At 32.9% G+C, this 15,539-nt stretch overlaps 1 protein-coding gene across 29 annotated transcripts in view; it reads left to right on the top strand.

Moving 5' to 3' along the window:
* Dlg1 (discs large MAGUK scaffold protein 1) overlaps window positions 1-15,539 on the top strand; it is a 274,457-nt gene that overhangs the window by 132,571 nt on the left and 126,347 nt on the right. For 19 of the 29 annotated variants that reach the window (XM_048794405.1, XM_048794414.1, XM_048794407.1 and 16 more), the window contains one exon: window positions 4,669-4,767. The exons of the other annotated variants lie outside the window; for them this stretch is intronic. In XM_048794405.1, coding sequence (XP_048650362.1) covers window positions 4,669-4,767 — 99 coding nt within the window. The remainder of the gene's footprint in view (window positions 1-4,668; window positions 4,768-15,539) is intronic. 29 annotated transcript variants of the gene reach the window in all.

The following is a 15,539-nucleotide window of genomic DNA, read 5'->3' as shown; positions in this document are numbered from 1 at the left end:
ATGCTTTTATGAACTCTTGGATTCCTATTATTGCGGTATATGCCACTGTTGTTATTATTTATTTTGATCCCAGTCTGGCTAGTGGCAGCCTCTCAACTGACTTCTGAGTCCTTTGTGATACCCCTATTATTCTTTGAACACTTCATTTTTTCTGACACAGCAAGATATCTTGACTCATATTGTACTTGCTGGGCTCAAGCACTAGAATCAGCCATTTCTCCAAGGGCCCTATTTTATTTTATTTTTTACTGGAGAACAGATATTTAGAAGTAAAGACCAGGGTACTAGATATGTTCATGCTTTGGGGGTGATAAGTGTTGCCTTTTTTCCCAGTGGGCAGTAGGGAATATATATACTCATACACACATTTATGTCTATATTTATTTTTGTATGTGTATACATTGAAAGATATATGTTATACCAGTACCTCTAATTCAGTCTAACACCGAAGGTTTTATGCTACTTTTCTCCCCTTTCATATTTATAACTCCCATTTTCTGACATGAGGAACCTTATTCCCATTATTCTCTATATGTATTTATTTAATAGTTTAAAATCCCCTATAATAAGCATTTTCCATCACTCACTGCCCTAAGTGGACACCTTCCTTACTCTGCTCTATCACCAGTAGATCCCCTTTTACTCTACTAAGGACTCCAAACCTCATGCCTGGCTGCTGTTATTGCCATATAGAGACTCCTCAGTTGAGTCCTAACAACACACATCAGCCTTCTGCCACTCTGCCCATGGTCACCCACCCTTTCACCCTGGTCAGGCTTCAACACCCTAAACCAGGTTGCTTTCTCCTCCCTATTCCCAGCACCCAGATGTTCTCCTTACCCTACTTGAGAAGTGTACTTTTCTGTTCAATAAGTTGCTGCCTATAACATGGTCATGACAGTAAATCATATTCTAGAAACTTTATTTTGTTTACTTCTCTCAGTTATGTCAGTAAAATATGAGCTGATGTTATGGATGGTTCAAATTAGGGATCAGTGTTCATTAGATTTGATATATATCCAGTTGGTCCATCAGTGGTTCTTTTAGAACCATCCTTTCATGCTTTATCATAAATCATTGTAAGAAGGTCATATAAATGTTGCAAAGAAAATCAGTTATCTAAATGTGTAATTTTAATTTTATAATATGGAATTTAAAAAATTTTTCATAAAAGGAACTGGGTGTAAATAAATGGTGATTAGAGTCCCCAGAGGCTTTATTCATAATGTACTCTTAAAAAATTATGGTAAAATGTATATAACATAAAATTACCATTTTAACCATTTTAAATGTATTATTCAGTGATGTTAAATACATTCATAGCATTATACAAATGTCATCACTCTCTGTCTCCAGAATTATTTAATCATACCAAACTGGGAACTGGTTTATAATGGGAGCATTGGAAAGAGAGAAAGAACCAGGGAGATTAATGGTATCTTGGTTATTATATATTGTTGCCTCATTATTTATGTATTATATTTGACATTTTCAGTTTAGATATGCAATTCCCCAGAATTATATCATCCTTTCAATCCTGTCCTCAAATCATCCTTTTATATTTTAATCTACTGTAAGAACTAATATTTATGCCTGTTGAAATTTTTTAAAACAGGAAATCCTGGCATCAGGAATAAGCTGAACTTCAGTGGTGAGATTTGTAATGCCTTTTAAAATAATTAATACGAAATATATTTCCGCTTATTTTTTAGAGAATGTGATGGTAGAAGATGATAATAATTTTCTCTTAATATGTACAGATTCTATCCCTCACCCTGCATTTGTAACATTACTATGTATTTGTTTATGTATTTATTGTTGACAGTTGAAAAACAATAGAATTCGGTTTAAAGAAGAAGCTGGAAGAGTGTCTGCACTTATAATCCTGCTCCCAGAGGTTAACTTTCAGACATTTCTTTCCATTTTTTTATGTGTTTCATTTTCCCTCTTTTTTACTTAGTGTTATGTAATAAACAATATCCCATATGACTTATGAACTTATTCCTTTTTAAAATCATAGATTCTGAATTCTTTTTAATATATTTATTTTCATATGGTCCTGAGGATTGAACCCAGTGCCTCACATGTGCAAGGCAAGTGCTCTGCCATTGATCCACAACCATAGCCTTATAAATTTATTCTTACAAATAATTTTTAATTGCTATATAATATTTATTCTTACATAATTATCATTATTCAATCATGCAGACACCTTTGGATATTTAAGGTATTCCTTCCCCAATTACAAACAGTGCTCAAGAGAATAACTGAAAGTTATTTGCTTTTTAAATTATTCCCTTAAGGTAAATTTTCACAGGTACTGAGTCAGAGTTTAGACATTTTTAAGGCTCTAGTTGTTTACTGCTAAGTTGGTTTTTCTAAAGTTTTTGTGAATTTGTGTATCTTAAAGCAGGTGCAAGAACCTATTTCCATGCATTTAAAAAGTTTTTTGTTTTGTGGTGAAATAAATAAAATTATTAATTGCAATCATAGTATTTGTCTTTTTGTGACTTTTTAAATTTAACATAATGTCTTCAAGGTTCGTCCATGTTGTAGCATGCCAGAATTTCCTTCCTTTTTAAGGCTAATATTTCATTTTATGTATATACCACATTTTATTTATCCCTTGGTTTGTTTCCACCTTTTAGCTACAGTGAATAATGCTGCATGAACTATTGGCATACAAATAACTGAGCCTTTGTTTTCATTTCTTTTGGGTATATAGCTAGGAGTAGAATTGCTGCCATATGATAATTCTGTAATGAAGTTTTTAAACAGCCACCAAAATGTTTTGCACAGAGGCTGAACCATTTTACATACCCACCAGCAAGAGTTCTAGTTTGTCCACATTCTTGCCACCACTTGTTATTTTGTTGTGTTTTGTTTTAAGTATAGCCTTCCTCAGTAGGTGGGAAGAGGTATATCATTATGACCCTGATTTGTATTTCCCCAATGACTAATGATTTTAAGCATCTTTCCCTTTTATTTGTAGCCAGACATCATTGGACACAGGTATCTTCTTTGCAGAAATGTCAGTTCAAGACTGTAACCCAATTTTTTTGATTGGGTTATTTGTTTTCTTATTGAGTTGTTCTTTATATATTCTTTGAATGTTCTAAGTATTAAACCCTTAACAGATGTATGATTTAAGAGTATGTTATAGGTTGGGAGGGGGGGCAGTGGGTACCAGGAATTGAACTCAGGGGCACTCAACCACTGAGCCACATTCCCCAGCCATATTTTGGGTTTTATTTAGAGACAGGGTCTCACTGAGTTGCTTAGCAACTCACTTTTCCTGAGGTTGGCTTTGAACTCACAATCATCCTGCCTCAGCCTTCTGAGCCACTGGTATTACAGGCGTGCAAAATCACCGTGCCCAGCTTTCTGTAGATTTTCTTTTCACTTACTTGATAATTTCCTTTTCAAGGTTTTAATTATGATGAAGTCTAAATGATTTTTTTTTCTTTTGTCAGTTATACTTTTGGTGTCATATCTAAGAATCCATTGCCAAACCCATGGTCATGTTTATTTATCCCATGTTTTCTTCTAAGAGTTTTATGAGTTTAGACTTTGTACTTGGTTGTTGATCCATTTGGAGTTACTTTTATATATGATTTGAGGTAGGTAGAGGTTCAACTTTATTCTTTTGCATGTGGATAGCCAATTGTCTCAGCACCATGCATTTTTAATAAATCTCAACTAATGGGTAAAAACATTTATTGTTACAATTTTGTATTCATCATTGAGGATAAGCATAGTTTCAAGTTTCACAACTTTTTTCTTCATGTTTTAAATCTTTGTTAATTCATACTGTCCTTGAACTACCTGGTTTTAGTGTTTTTCTTACATATGTAATTTTGTATAGTAAATGTTTATGAATTAGTTTAGCTCACAGTAATTATACCTTGTTACAAAACACTTTTTTTATGTTCTAGAGTCATATCTCTAAACATAATTGAACCAAGCCAAATAAATTATGAAACATAAATATCAAAAACATGTTTGTTTAAATTATATCACTAAAGTATTCTCCTTTTTCTTTTTTTTCCTCATTTTTTTTTTTTTTTGGCCAGACTGTCTGACACATTGTAGACAGGCAGTGAATGTTAGCTGAATTAATGACTATTATAGATAGTTTTAGGCAGTTTATTACTATTCTTGATAGTAGAGATCAATTGTATAGATTATTTAAAGATATATACATTTTGTTTTGAAGTTCTTTGAATCTTTTGTCTGTGTATTTATAAGCTTTCATAGTTTGCATGGTGGACTAATAAAATGACTTTGGTTTCTTTAAATGCAAAAAGGAAAGCAGTCAAATACTTTTTGAATGCTAGAAAAAAATTTTATGATCTATGAAACAAGTGTCTTTTCTTCTAGAGGAAGAGCAGTATTATAAGTGATTGCCTTTTATTATTTTTACTTAAACATCTAAAGAATAGTCATTCCTTTTAACTATAGAGTCTTGAATATTATAATGGATACACAATTATTTCTAAAATTTCTGGAGAACATTTTCTCATTTAAATTATAGTAATATATTAATATTTTACCTACTACTTAGTTATTTCTGAAAACTACAATTTATCTTTGTGGCACAACTTTCAGTTATGTTTTTTTCTTTTGTTTTGGTGTTTTTCCTGATTTTTTGTCATTGATGATTTTTAGCCAACAGAAGCTGTTCCTCCCTCTTCTCCCACTGTCCCTGTGATCCCTGTCCTGCCAGTCCCTGCTGAGAATACTGTCATCCTACCCACCATACCACAGGTTTTTATTAGTTTATTTTTTCTTTATAAAAATTTCATTTGCTTTTGATGTTTTATTTGTATTCTTTTAAAACTGTTTTAACTTTTTTGTTGTTGTTAGATATGGTAATTTACTTTGGGCTTCAGTGGGTATTTTCAGGCAATTAAATATTTGGGATTTAATAATATAAAATGGGTTCAAATTTGCCATTTTATTAGGTAGTATTTATGAAATAGGACATATTCTAAATATCTTCATAATATTAAATCTCCTTACATTTGTTATCATGCCTTTTATACTTGTAAATCTATTTTAAAAGATTTTAAAAAATATTTTTGCTTTGCAAAATCTTGTTTAATTTCTAAAGATAATTTAAAAATTGCATTTCTGATCTTGTACTGGATGTATCATTTTATGTAGTACTTTGTTACCTAATATGTGTTTGTCTTCTTTAGTAATATTCATCATTTTCTCATTTGATTAGATAACATACTTCACTTTTATTAATTAAAAATAATTGATGATATATCTAGAGTATGTGAGAACTCTGTGCTAACTTCATAACTTTCCTACAAGTAAAACTACTCCAAAATAAACATTTTATTTTAATAAATTTACATGTAACAGTTAAAAATAAAATAATAGCCAACTGTCAGAGAACTTGATTATTTTTCATTTTTAGAGCCTATCTAGTTTCAAGGAATGGCTTATTGACATTAAGTGCGTTTCCAACAAAATTACCCAAAGTGAGATTAATGATATTAAGTAAAGTATTGATAATCTTTGGTGTGAAAAATCTGATCCACATTCAAAGTGTAAATTAATGCACATAGTAGTAATATGCTAGTTCTTTCTGCTAGGAATATAACTACATCCTCTCTGACATCAGTCTCTTAAACTCAGAAGCTTAATTCTACTCCAAAGTAAATTCTTTAAAAACAAACAAACAAAAACAAATAGATGCTTTCATTCTTAGTCACTTCTGTCATTAAATTGAGCTATCATGTAATTGAGACTTTGGTGAAAATGCTTTAATGTGTGATGGTCTTTTTTGATATTCAAACATGTATTTTGGAATGGATTGGTTTCCCTTAAGTTTTGTGTAACCATTTGAGTCATATACAGTAGTCCCTCCTTATCCAAGTGTTGGCTTGCTGCAGTTTTAGTTATTCTCAATTGACTATGTTCAAAAATATTAAATGAAAAACTCCAGAAATAAAAACTCATAAATTTTAAATAACTCTTATTACAGAATAGGGCTATAATTGTTCAATATATTATTTGTTGTTAATCTTTTTTGTGATTAATTTATAAATTAAACTGTATCATAGGTATGTGTATATAGGGAAAAGAGTTTTTATAGGATACAGTACTATTCGTTGTTTCAGATATCTGTGGAACATCTTAGAACATATCCCTGGCAGATTGGGGTGTATTGTAAATACTAAAATGAATATAATATTGTCCTCCAAGAGCTTACTAGATGTACCAGATACAAGTTAACAGATAACTCCCATGTGATATGCAAGTAATTACATCAGAGGTGTTTCTAGGGAAGAGCATCCTGTTGCCCCTGGACCCTTCAAATTTCACAAAATGTTTTGAGTTTTAGGTCTTAAATTATTGGATCATTATTAGTACTGTCTAAAGCATGATCTGATACATTTTTGTTTCATGGATAATCTTAAATGTATCTGGATTATCTGAGTGAACCTTTTTTAAATTGCAAACTAATGCTTGACTGCAGTGCTCTTACTCTGTTTGCTTTCTGGAGTTTTCTGTTTGTTTTGGTTTATTTTAAAATCATTTCGTAGTTACATACAGTTGAAAAATTGTACAAAGATACCCAAATTCCTCAGTTGTTAATATATGTACTTACCACAGCTGCTTTCTTATTTTTCTTCCTATGTATTTTTTAATGTTTTGTGATACTAAATTATTTATGATACTAAATCAAGAATATTATTACAGTACAGTGGGCTAAATTGGGAAATTAACATTAGTACAATGCTGTTGTCTAGTGTATGGACCTTAAATACATTTTACTGATTATCCCAATAATGTTCTTTATTAAGGAAAAAATACACAAACTAGATCCTTTGGCCTGCCTAATACCGCATACTTAATTTCCATGATACTACACTCCTTTGATCTGGAGTAACCCCATAATCTGTCTTCAATCATGAGTATGACAAGAAGAAAACTAGCTACTTATTTTGTAGAATATCTTTCAGTTTGTGTTTCATTCATTTTCCTAAGATTGAAGTCACATATTTTTACTAAAAATTTATTGTTGAAAAATTTGTAGGACATAAAATGTAGTTATATTAATACATTCATATTGTTGTACACTCATCGCTATTCATTTATCTCCAGAACTCTTGAAGAACTGAAACTCAGTACTCATTAAATAGTAATTCCCCATTTCTCCCTTCCCCAGCCACTGGCATTCACTCTGTTTCTCTGATTTTGACTACTCTGAAGTATCTCATATAAGTGGAATCATATAATGTTTGTCTTTTAGAGCTGATTTGTTTCACTTAGCATTATGTCCCTAAAGTTCATCCATGTTTTAGTGAATGTCAGAATCCTCCCCCTTTGCTTTCTTTTTTCTTTTTTGTTTTGTTTTGTTTTTATTACTTGGCTTGAACCTGGGGGAACTCTAATGCTGAGATATATCCCCAACTCCTTTTATTTTTGCTAAATTACTGAGAGCCTAAGTTGTTGAGTCTGACCTTAAACTTGCAATCCTGCTTCCTTAGCCTCAGAGTCACTGAGATTACAAGTGTATGCCACTACACCTGGCAGAATTTTTTCTTTTGTTTTTGTTTTTGTTTTGGTACCAAGGATTGAACCCCAGGGAGCTTAACCACAGAACCACATCCCCAGCCCCTCTCTTCTTTTTTTTTTTCTTTTTGAGACAGACTTTTGCCAAGTTGCTGAGGCTGGCTTTGAATTGATGATCCACCTGCCTCAGCCTCCTGGGCCAGTGGAATTACAGATATGCACCTCTGTGCCCAACTCTTGTTTTCAAAGGCTAAATAATACTGCATGTATTACACAACTGATACATATATACCCAAAATGTGGTGGTCAGTTTTTTGTTGCTGTAAAATACCAGACAAGAACAACTTAAAGGAGGAAAAGTATATTTGGGCTCACAGATTAAGAGGTTTGGTCCATGGTTGGTAGAGTCCATTGATCTGGGCTTGAGTTGAGGCAGAACCTCATGTCAGAGTGTGTGGCAGAGGAAAACTAGTCATTCACGGTGACCAGGAAACAGAGAAAGCTTGAAGAGCCAGAGACAAGATATAGTCCCTAAGAACATGCCCCCAGTGACTTGCTTCCTCTAGTCATGCCTCACCTGCCTATGGTTACCACACAGTAATAATTTTAACACATTAAAATTATTAATCTGAGGCTAGGGATGTGGCTCAAGTGATAGCATGCTCGCCTAGAATGCGTGAGGCACTGGGTTTGATTCTCAGCACCACATAAAAATAAAATAAAGATATTGTGTCCACTTAAAACTAAAAAATAAATATTTAAAAAATTATTAATCTATAAAATGGGTTAATCCATTGACAAGGTTATAGGCTCTCAGAATCTAATCTTTTCACATCTGAACTTTGCTGCATTACCTAACACATGAGCTTTTGGGGGGGACTTTCTAGATCTAATCCATAACACCATGTTCCATATCCATCCATACTTCAAAGACAGCTGGATTCCCTCCACGTTTTAGGTATGGTAAATAATGCTGCTGTGAACATGGATGTAAAAATCTCTATTCTAGACACTGGTTTCAATTCTTTGTAGTTTGTACCTAGAAGTAAAATTGCTTGATCATGTGGCATTTCTTTTTTTAAGGAACCATCATGCTGTTTTCTGTGGTTATACTATTTGACATTCCCAGCACAGTGCCTAAGGGCTCCTATTTTCCCACATACTCACCAACACTTGTTGCTTTTGTTTTCTTGACAGTGCCAGCCTTGTGGGTCTGAGGTGGTATCTCATGATAGTTTTGATTTAATTTCCCGAATGATTAGTAATGTTAAACATATTTCATGTGCTTATTGCCCATTTGCATATCTTCTTTGGAATAATATCTGAACAATTTATTTCCCAGATTTTAAATTGAGTTATTTATTTTTTTGTTGTTGAGTTTTAGGAGTTCTCTGTATGTTCTGGATATCACTCTCTTACCAGAGATAATTTGCAAATTTTCTTTTCTGTTCAGTGATTGCCTCTTGATTAGTTGATAGTGTCTTTGCTACACAAATTTAAAATTTTTTCACAAAATCAAATTTGTCTACTTTTTCTTTTGTTGCTGTTTCTTTGTGTCAAACAAAGGAAATCATTGCCAAACCCAATGTTTTGAAGCTTTTATCCTGTTTTCTCCTAAGAATTTCATATTTTTAGATCTTACATGTATATTATAGATTGATTTTAGATTAATTTTTGTCCATGATTTTTATTTCTGGATTCTTTTCTCTTCCACAGTCTATATGTCTATCTTTATACCAGTACTCTCTTATTTTGCTTATTGCAACTCTGTAGTAAATTTTAAAATCAAGAAATTGCAAATCAAATGGTTTTCTTAATTTCCTTTTTAGATTGTTCCTTCTTAACAGAATTGTAACTACTTTTTGTATGTTGACTTTGTATCTTGATACTTTGCTGAATTCATTAATTAGTCTTAACAGTTTTTTCTGGAATCTTTTTATGGACTATCAGCTGTGAACAGAGATAATTTTGCTTCCTCCTTTCCGATTTAAATGTCATATTTTCTTCCTTATTGCTCTGACTACAATTTCAACTAAACAAGTAGTGTTATGTTGAATACTTTAGTAAAAAGCAATCATTTTGCCTTGTTCTTAATCTAGAGGAAAAGCTCTTAGTCTTTCACCATTGAGTGTGATACTTGTTGTAGGAGGTATATTCATGCAAAACATGGCTTTTATCATGAAGTATATGACTTTTAAATTATTTCTAGTTAATAAGTATTTCATCTTGAAAGAGTGTTTTGTTGGGTGCTTTTTTGCATCAATTAAGATAATATGTGGTTTTTTTTTTTCTTTTCAGTCTATTGTGGTATATTGCACTGATTATTTTTATGAACCATCCTTGTATGCCAGGAATAAAATACCACTTGATTATGATGAATATTCCTCTTAATATAGTGCTGTTTGCTAGTATTTTGTTAAGGATTTTTGCATAGTGTTCATAAAGATGTGGGTCTGTAGTTAAGGATTTTGCATTAGTGTTTTTAGGATATTGGCCTATAGTTTCTTGTTGTTTCTAGGTTTCTAGATTGTACTTGTTTCTTTGGCATCGGGGTAATGCTGGGCTCATAAAATGAGTATTAATATAGTCTTTTCTCTTCTATTTTTTTGGAAAGCTTGAGAAGGACTAATGTTAATTCTTTAAGTGCTTGATAAAATTCACCAGTGAAGGTATCTTGTCCATGACCTTTCTCTGTGAGAAAATTTTTCTATTTTTATCCCCCAGGGGTGTAGGAGGGCGGTGCTGGGGATAAAACCCAGGGCTTCCAACATGCTAGGTAAGTGTTTTACTAAGCTAGATTCCCATTCACTGTCAGAAGATTTTAATTATGGATTCAGTTATAGATCTATCCTAATATTCTTTTCTTCATGATTGAGTCTTGATAGGTTTTTGCATTTGTAGGAATTCTCTCTCGTTTAGCTTATCTAATATGATGACATACATTTGCTTGTTCATAGTCCTTTTATAATCCATTTTACTTCTCTAAAATTAGTAGTTAATATCTCTATTTCAATTTTAGTAGAAATATTCTTCCTAGGTCCAGACAGCTAAGGATTTGTTAATTTTGTTGATCTTTTCAAGGAGCCAAAAAGGGCCTTTTTAATTTTCTATGTATTTTTGTATATTTATTTATTTTTCCTGGTTACTAGGGATTTAGCCTGGGGGCACTTTACCACTGACTAAAGCCTCAGCCCTTTTAATTTTTGTAGTTTGAGACAGGGTCTCTCTAAGTTGCTGAGGGCCTCCCTGAGTTGCCGAGGATGTTCTCAAACTTGTGACCCTCCTTTGTCAGCTTCCCAAGTTGCTGGGATTACAAATCTGTGCCACTGTGCCCAGCTCTCTTTAATTTTTCTGTTCTCTATTTTATTTTTGTTCTCATCTTATTTCCTTCTTTATGTAGCTAGCCCTTTTTTTTTTTTTTTTTTTTTTTTTTTGTAGCAGGGATTGAACCCCCAGGGCACTTAACCTCTGAGCCAGATCCCCAGCCCTTGTATATTTTATTTAGAGACAGGGTCTTGCTGAGTTGCTTAGGGCCTTATGAAGTTGCTGAGGCTGACTTTGAACTCAAAATCCTCCTGCCTCAGCGTCCCAAGCCGCTGAGATTACAAGTGTGCACCACCATGCCTGGTCTGTAGCTAGTTTTATGTATAGCTTGTCTTCTTTTTTCTAGTTCCTTAAGTTATAGTGTTAGGTTGTTACTTTGGTTTTGATCTTTAGCATATTGTTTATAGCTACACATTTCCTTTTTAGTACTATTTTCACTGTGTCTTATAAGTTTTGGTATATTGTGTTTTTGTTTTCATTCATCTATAGGTATTATCTAACTTGTGATTTCTTCTTTGATCCACTGATTATTTAAGAGTATGTTAATTAATTCCAACAAATTTGTAAATTTTCCCATTTTTGTTCTGTTACTGACTTCATCCTATCGTGGTCAGAGAATATACTTTATATATCTGTCTTTTTATTCTTTTGGGACTCATTTTGCTGGCTGTGGTCTCACTTAGAAATTGTCCCATGTACACTTGAGAAGAATAAATATCCTGTTGATGTTAGAGTTTTCTGTATATGTCTGTTACATCTACTTGGTTCATTGTGTCATATTCATTTCTACTCTTTCCTTAATTATCTTTTTTCTAGTTCTTCTGTCCATTATGGACAATGGGGTAGTGGTGCTCAAGTCTCCAACTATTATTTTTGAACTCTTTCTTCCTTTTGTTTCTTCAATTTTTGTTTCTTATGTTGTTATGGATGGTTACTAGGTACACAGATGTTCATAATTGTTACATATTTGTGAATTGAAGCTTTTATTCATCTATAATCTTACCTGTAATCTTTTTTATTTATAGTTAACTTTGAGTATAGCCACTTTTGCTCTTTTTGATTTACTATTTGCATGGAATATCTTTCTATCCTTTACTTTCAACATATTTGTATCTTTGAATCTAAGGTGAGTCAGTTACAGATAGCGTGTAATTGAGTCATTCTTTTTTTTTTTTTTTTTAATCCATCTGCCTCCTGGTCTTGTCTTTTGATTAAAGAATACAATTCATTTGAAGTAATTGCTAGGAAGGAAGGACTTTTGTCATTTTTTATATGCCTTATAACTTAGTTTGTGCCCCATTTCTTGCATTATTTTTTTCTTTGGCATTTAGTTGATTTTTGTAGTAAAATATTTAACTTTCTCAATTTCTTTGTGCCTCTACTTCTTTGTCATTGCCATGGGATTACATTTAATATCTTAAAACACTCAGAATATGAATATACGTAAATTTAGCTTTAATAACATTTAAGTACTTCTCTCTTTTAACAGCTCTATCCCCACCCTTTTAGTTATTTGTGTCACAAAATTGTATCTATTTTTTAAAAATAGTTGTAGATGAACAGCATGCCCTTGCTTTATTTATTTATTTTCTTATGCAGTGCTAAGGGTCGAACCCGGTGCCTTACACATGCTAGGCAAATACTCTGCCACTGAGTTACAGCCCCAGCCCACAAAATTGTATCTTTATATATTGTATATTCAAAAACATAAAGTAATAATTTTTATTTTACTCTCAAATATGCTGAAGACAAAGTGTGTCTTTACAAACCAAAGTTAAAATTATTGTTGTGGTTTACTATACTAATATTAACTTTTAGACTACTAGCTTACTTTAGTTACTTCGTAATACTGATTTCAATTATTTACTAATAATAACTTTCAAATCAAGCCCTGGCCCATGTTCCAACTAAAAATAAAAGATCTAAATTACTTGAAAATTCAAAAATTTGGGGCCACCAACATGATGCCACAAGTGGGAAATTCCATATTATGAAGCTTTATTTTAGTTATATAAAATTATTTTAAAAATATTTTATACAACTAACTACCTTCAGGCTATTAGTGTCCTTTCGTTTCAACCTATAGGATTACCCTTAACACTTCTTTCAGGATAGATTTAATGATAATGAACTCCCTCATCTTTTGTTTATCTGGGAATGTCTTAGTTTCTTTCTCACTTTTAAAAGGACTATTTTGCTGAATAAAGTTTACAGGGTAATTTTTGTTTGTTTGTTCAGCCTTTGAATATGTTCACTCATCACCTTCTGGCATTTAAAGTTTCTGATGAGAAATCTGCTAATAATCTTTTTGAGAATCTCTTGTATGACAAGTAACTTATCTTGCTGCTTTGAAAAGCCTCCTTTGTTTTTGACCTTTGACAGTTATAATATGTCTCAGTGTGGATATCTTTGACTTCATCTTATTTGTGTGAGTTCCTTGACCGTTTTGGATGTTTATATTCATATCTTTCACCAACTTTGGGAAATTTTTTCTTATTTCTTCAAATATTCTCTTTGCTCCTTTCTAACTTCTCCTTAGTATTCCACAATATGTGTGTTCTTTCTGGTATCCCACAGATAACACGTTCACACTTCAGTAACCTCTTTTCTTTCTTTGCTCATCGTTCATACTTCCATTTTTGTTGATATATCATTTTCTTGACCTTTTTCATGGCTAGTTATTTGAGGACCTTTAAAGCAGTTGTTTTAAAGGCTTTGTTTAGTAGGTCTGTTATCAGGTCTTTTTCAGAGGCAGTTGGGTTGGTTTATTGTTTTTCTTTTGAATGGACCATATATACATTTCTGTTTCTTTGTATGCCTTGTAATTTTTTTGTCTAGCAAACTGCATATTTGAATTTGATATGTAATAACTTTGGAAATCGAATTCTCCTCCAAGATTTTGTTAGCTGTTGTTTGTTTGTTTATTGTAATCTGCCAAGAGTCAACCAGAGTTGTAAACTTGAGGTCTTCTCAGGTATTTTCTAAGCCTGCATATTCCCAGGCCTGTGGTGATTTTCCAGTTTCCCCTATATATGCCATAACTAATGTCCTAGTCTTTGTTGTGAAAGGTCAAAAAGATTTTTTTTAAATGAAAGCAGGGTATTATCGTGTGGATCTAGAATATGCCCCAAAGGCTCATGTATCAAAGTCTTAATTCCCAGCTTATGAGGCTATTGGGAGGTGGTAGGAACTCAAGGAGGTGGGGCCTAGTTGAAGAAGGTAGATCACTGGGGCATGTCCTTGAAGGATATGACTTATTCCCAATCTCTCTGTCATTCCTTCTCTCTCCCCCTCTCCCTGTCTTTCTCACTCTCTTTGTGCTTCCTGGCTCTGTTCCATCATGTGCTTCCCAAATGCCCTAAATGATAAGGCCAAGCGACAATGGACTGAAACTGTGAATCAGAGTAAACCTTTTCTTCTTTTATATTGTTTATGTCAGGTATTTTGTTACAGCAATGGAAAGCTGAATTACACACAGAGAATGAGACCCATGGAGGTCAATCCAGGCAGATTTGAGGAGGGGCTTACAATAATAGAGAGAGGGGCAAAAGCAGTGGCCATTGCCTCTTTGTCTACACCCCTGTGATCAGAAGAGGCAGTCAGCAGTTAAGAGCACAGATCTCTGGTATTTGGTGGACAGGATCTTTTTTTGCCCACCATGACTCATGCAAGCTGTGTATAAACAGTTTTATGAAAACTACACAGCTAGCTGCCTGACACAGGACTGAGGGAAGGCAGTTGGATAGCTACTACTATGCTAAAGTGACAAAATTAACTGTCCAGGCCTTCATTTGGAAGTTGTGATCCTTGAAGAGAATCCAGCATTTCCAGATACTCAGACAGATTATGCCACTGGATTTGTTGTCTAGGTAGAAAGAGATTTACTGTGCTTCTTACTTTGCCATCTTCCTAGAATCTACCCCATTTATTTTTTTAAATATTTTATTGTTTAGTTATAGTTGGACACAATACCTCTATTTTATTTATTTATTTTTATGTGGTGCTGAGGATCGAACCCAGGACCTCACATGTTCTAGGCAAGCTCATTACCACTAAGCCATGACCCCAGTCCCCCCATTTATTTTTTATAATCACATTAACCTACAGTGATCAACTCAGTGATAGTATGTTTCAAATTAAAATCTAAGATTTACCTCTGGGGTTTGTGAGGTCTACATTTGAAAAATACTTGTTTTGGGAAGGAGAGAAAGATTAAACAAATAAATACAATGAAACTTTAATAAATGCTTAGAAGGAGAAATAGAATGTACCTTGTAAAACAGTATTTTCTAAACTGTTAATTTTTGCCTATTTTTATTTATTTTTTATTGGTTGTTCAAAACATTACAAAGCTCTTGACATATCATATTTCATAATTTTGGCCTATTTTTAAATAACTGGCTCTTAGAATTATTTTAATACCTTTTTATTTATTTTTTTTTTATTGGTTGTTCAAAACATTACAAAGCTCTTGACATATCATATTTCATACATTTGATTCAAGTGGGTTTTGAACTCCCAATTTCACCCCAAATACAGATTGCAGAATCACGTCGGTTACACATCTACATTTTTACGTAATGCCCTATTAGTAACTGTTGTATTCTGCTACCTTTCCTATCCTCTACTATCTCCCCTCCCCTCCCCTCCCATCTTCTCTCTCTACCCCATCTACTGTAATT

This window comes from Marmota marmota, unplaced genomic scaffold, assembly GCF_001458135.2.
Source record: "Marmota marmota marmota unplaced genomic scaffold, marMar, whole genome shotgun sequence".
Taxonomy (NCBI): Eukaryota; Metazoa; Chordata; class Mammalia; order Rodentia; family Sciuridae; genus Marmota; species Marmota marmota.
Note: the sequence above shows the minus strand (reverse complement) of the source record. Positions and strands in the feature narration are given on the sequence as shown.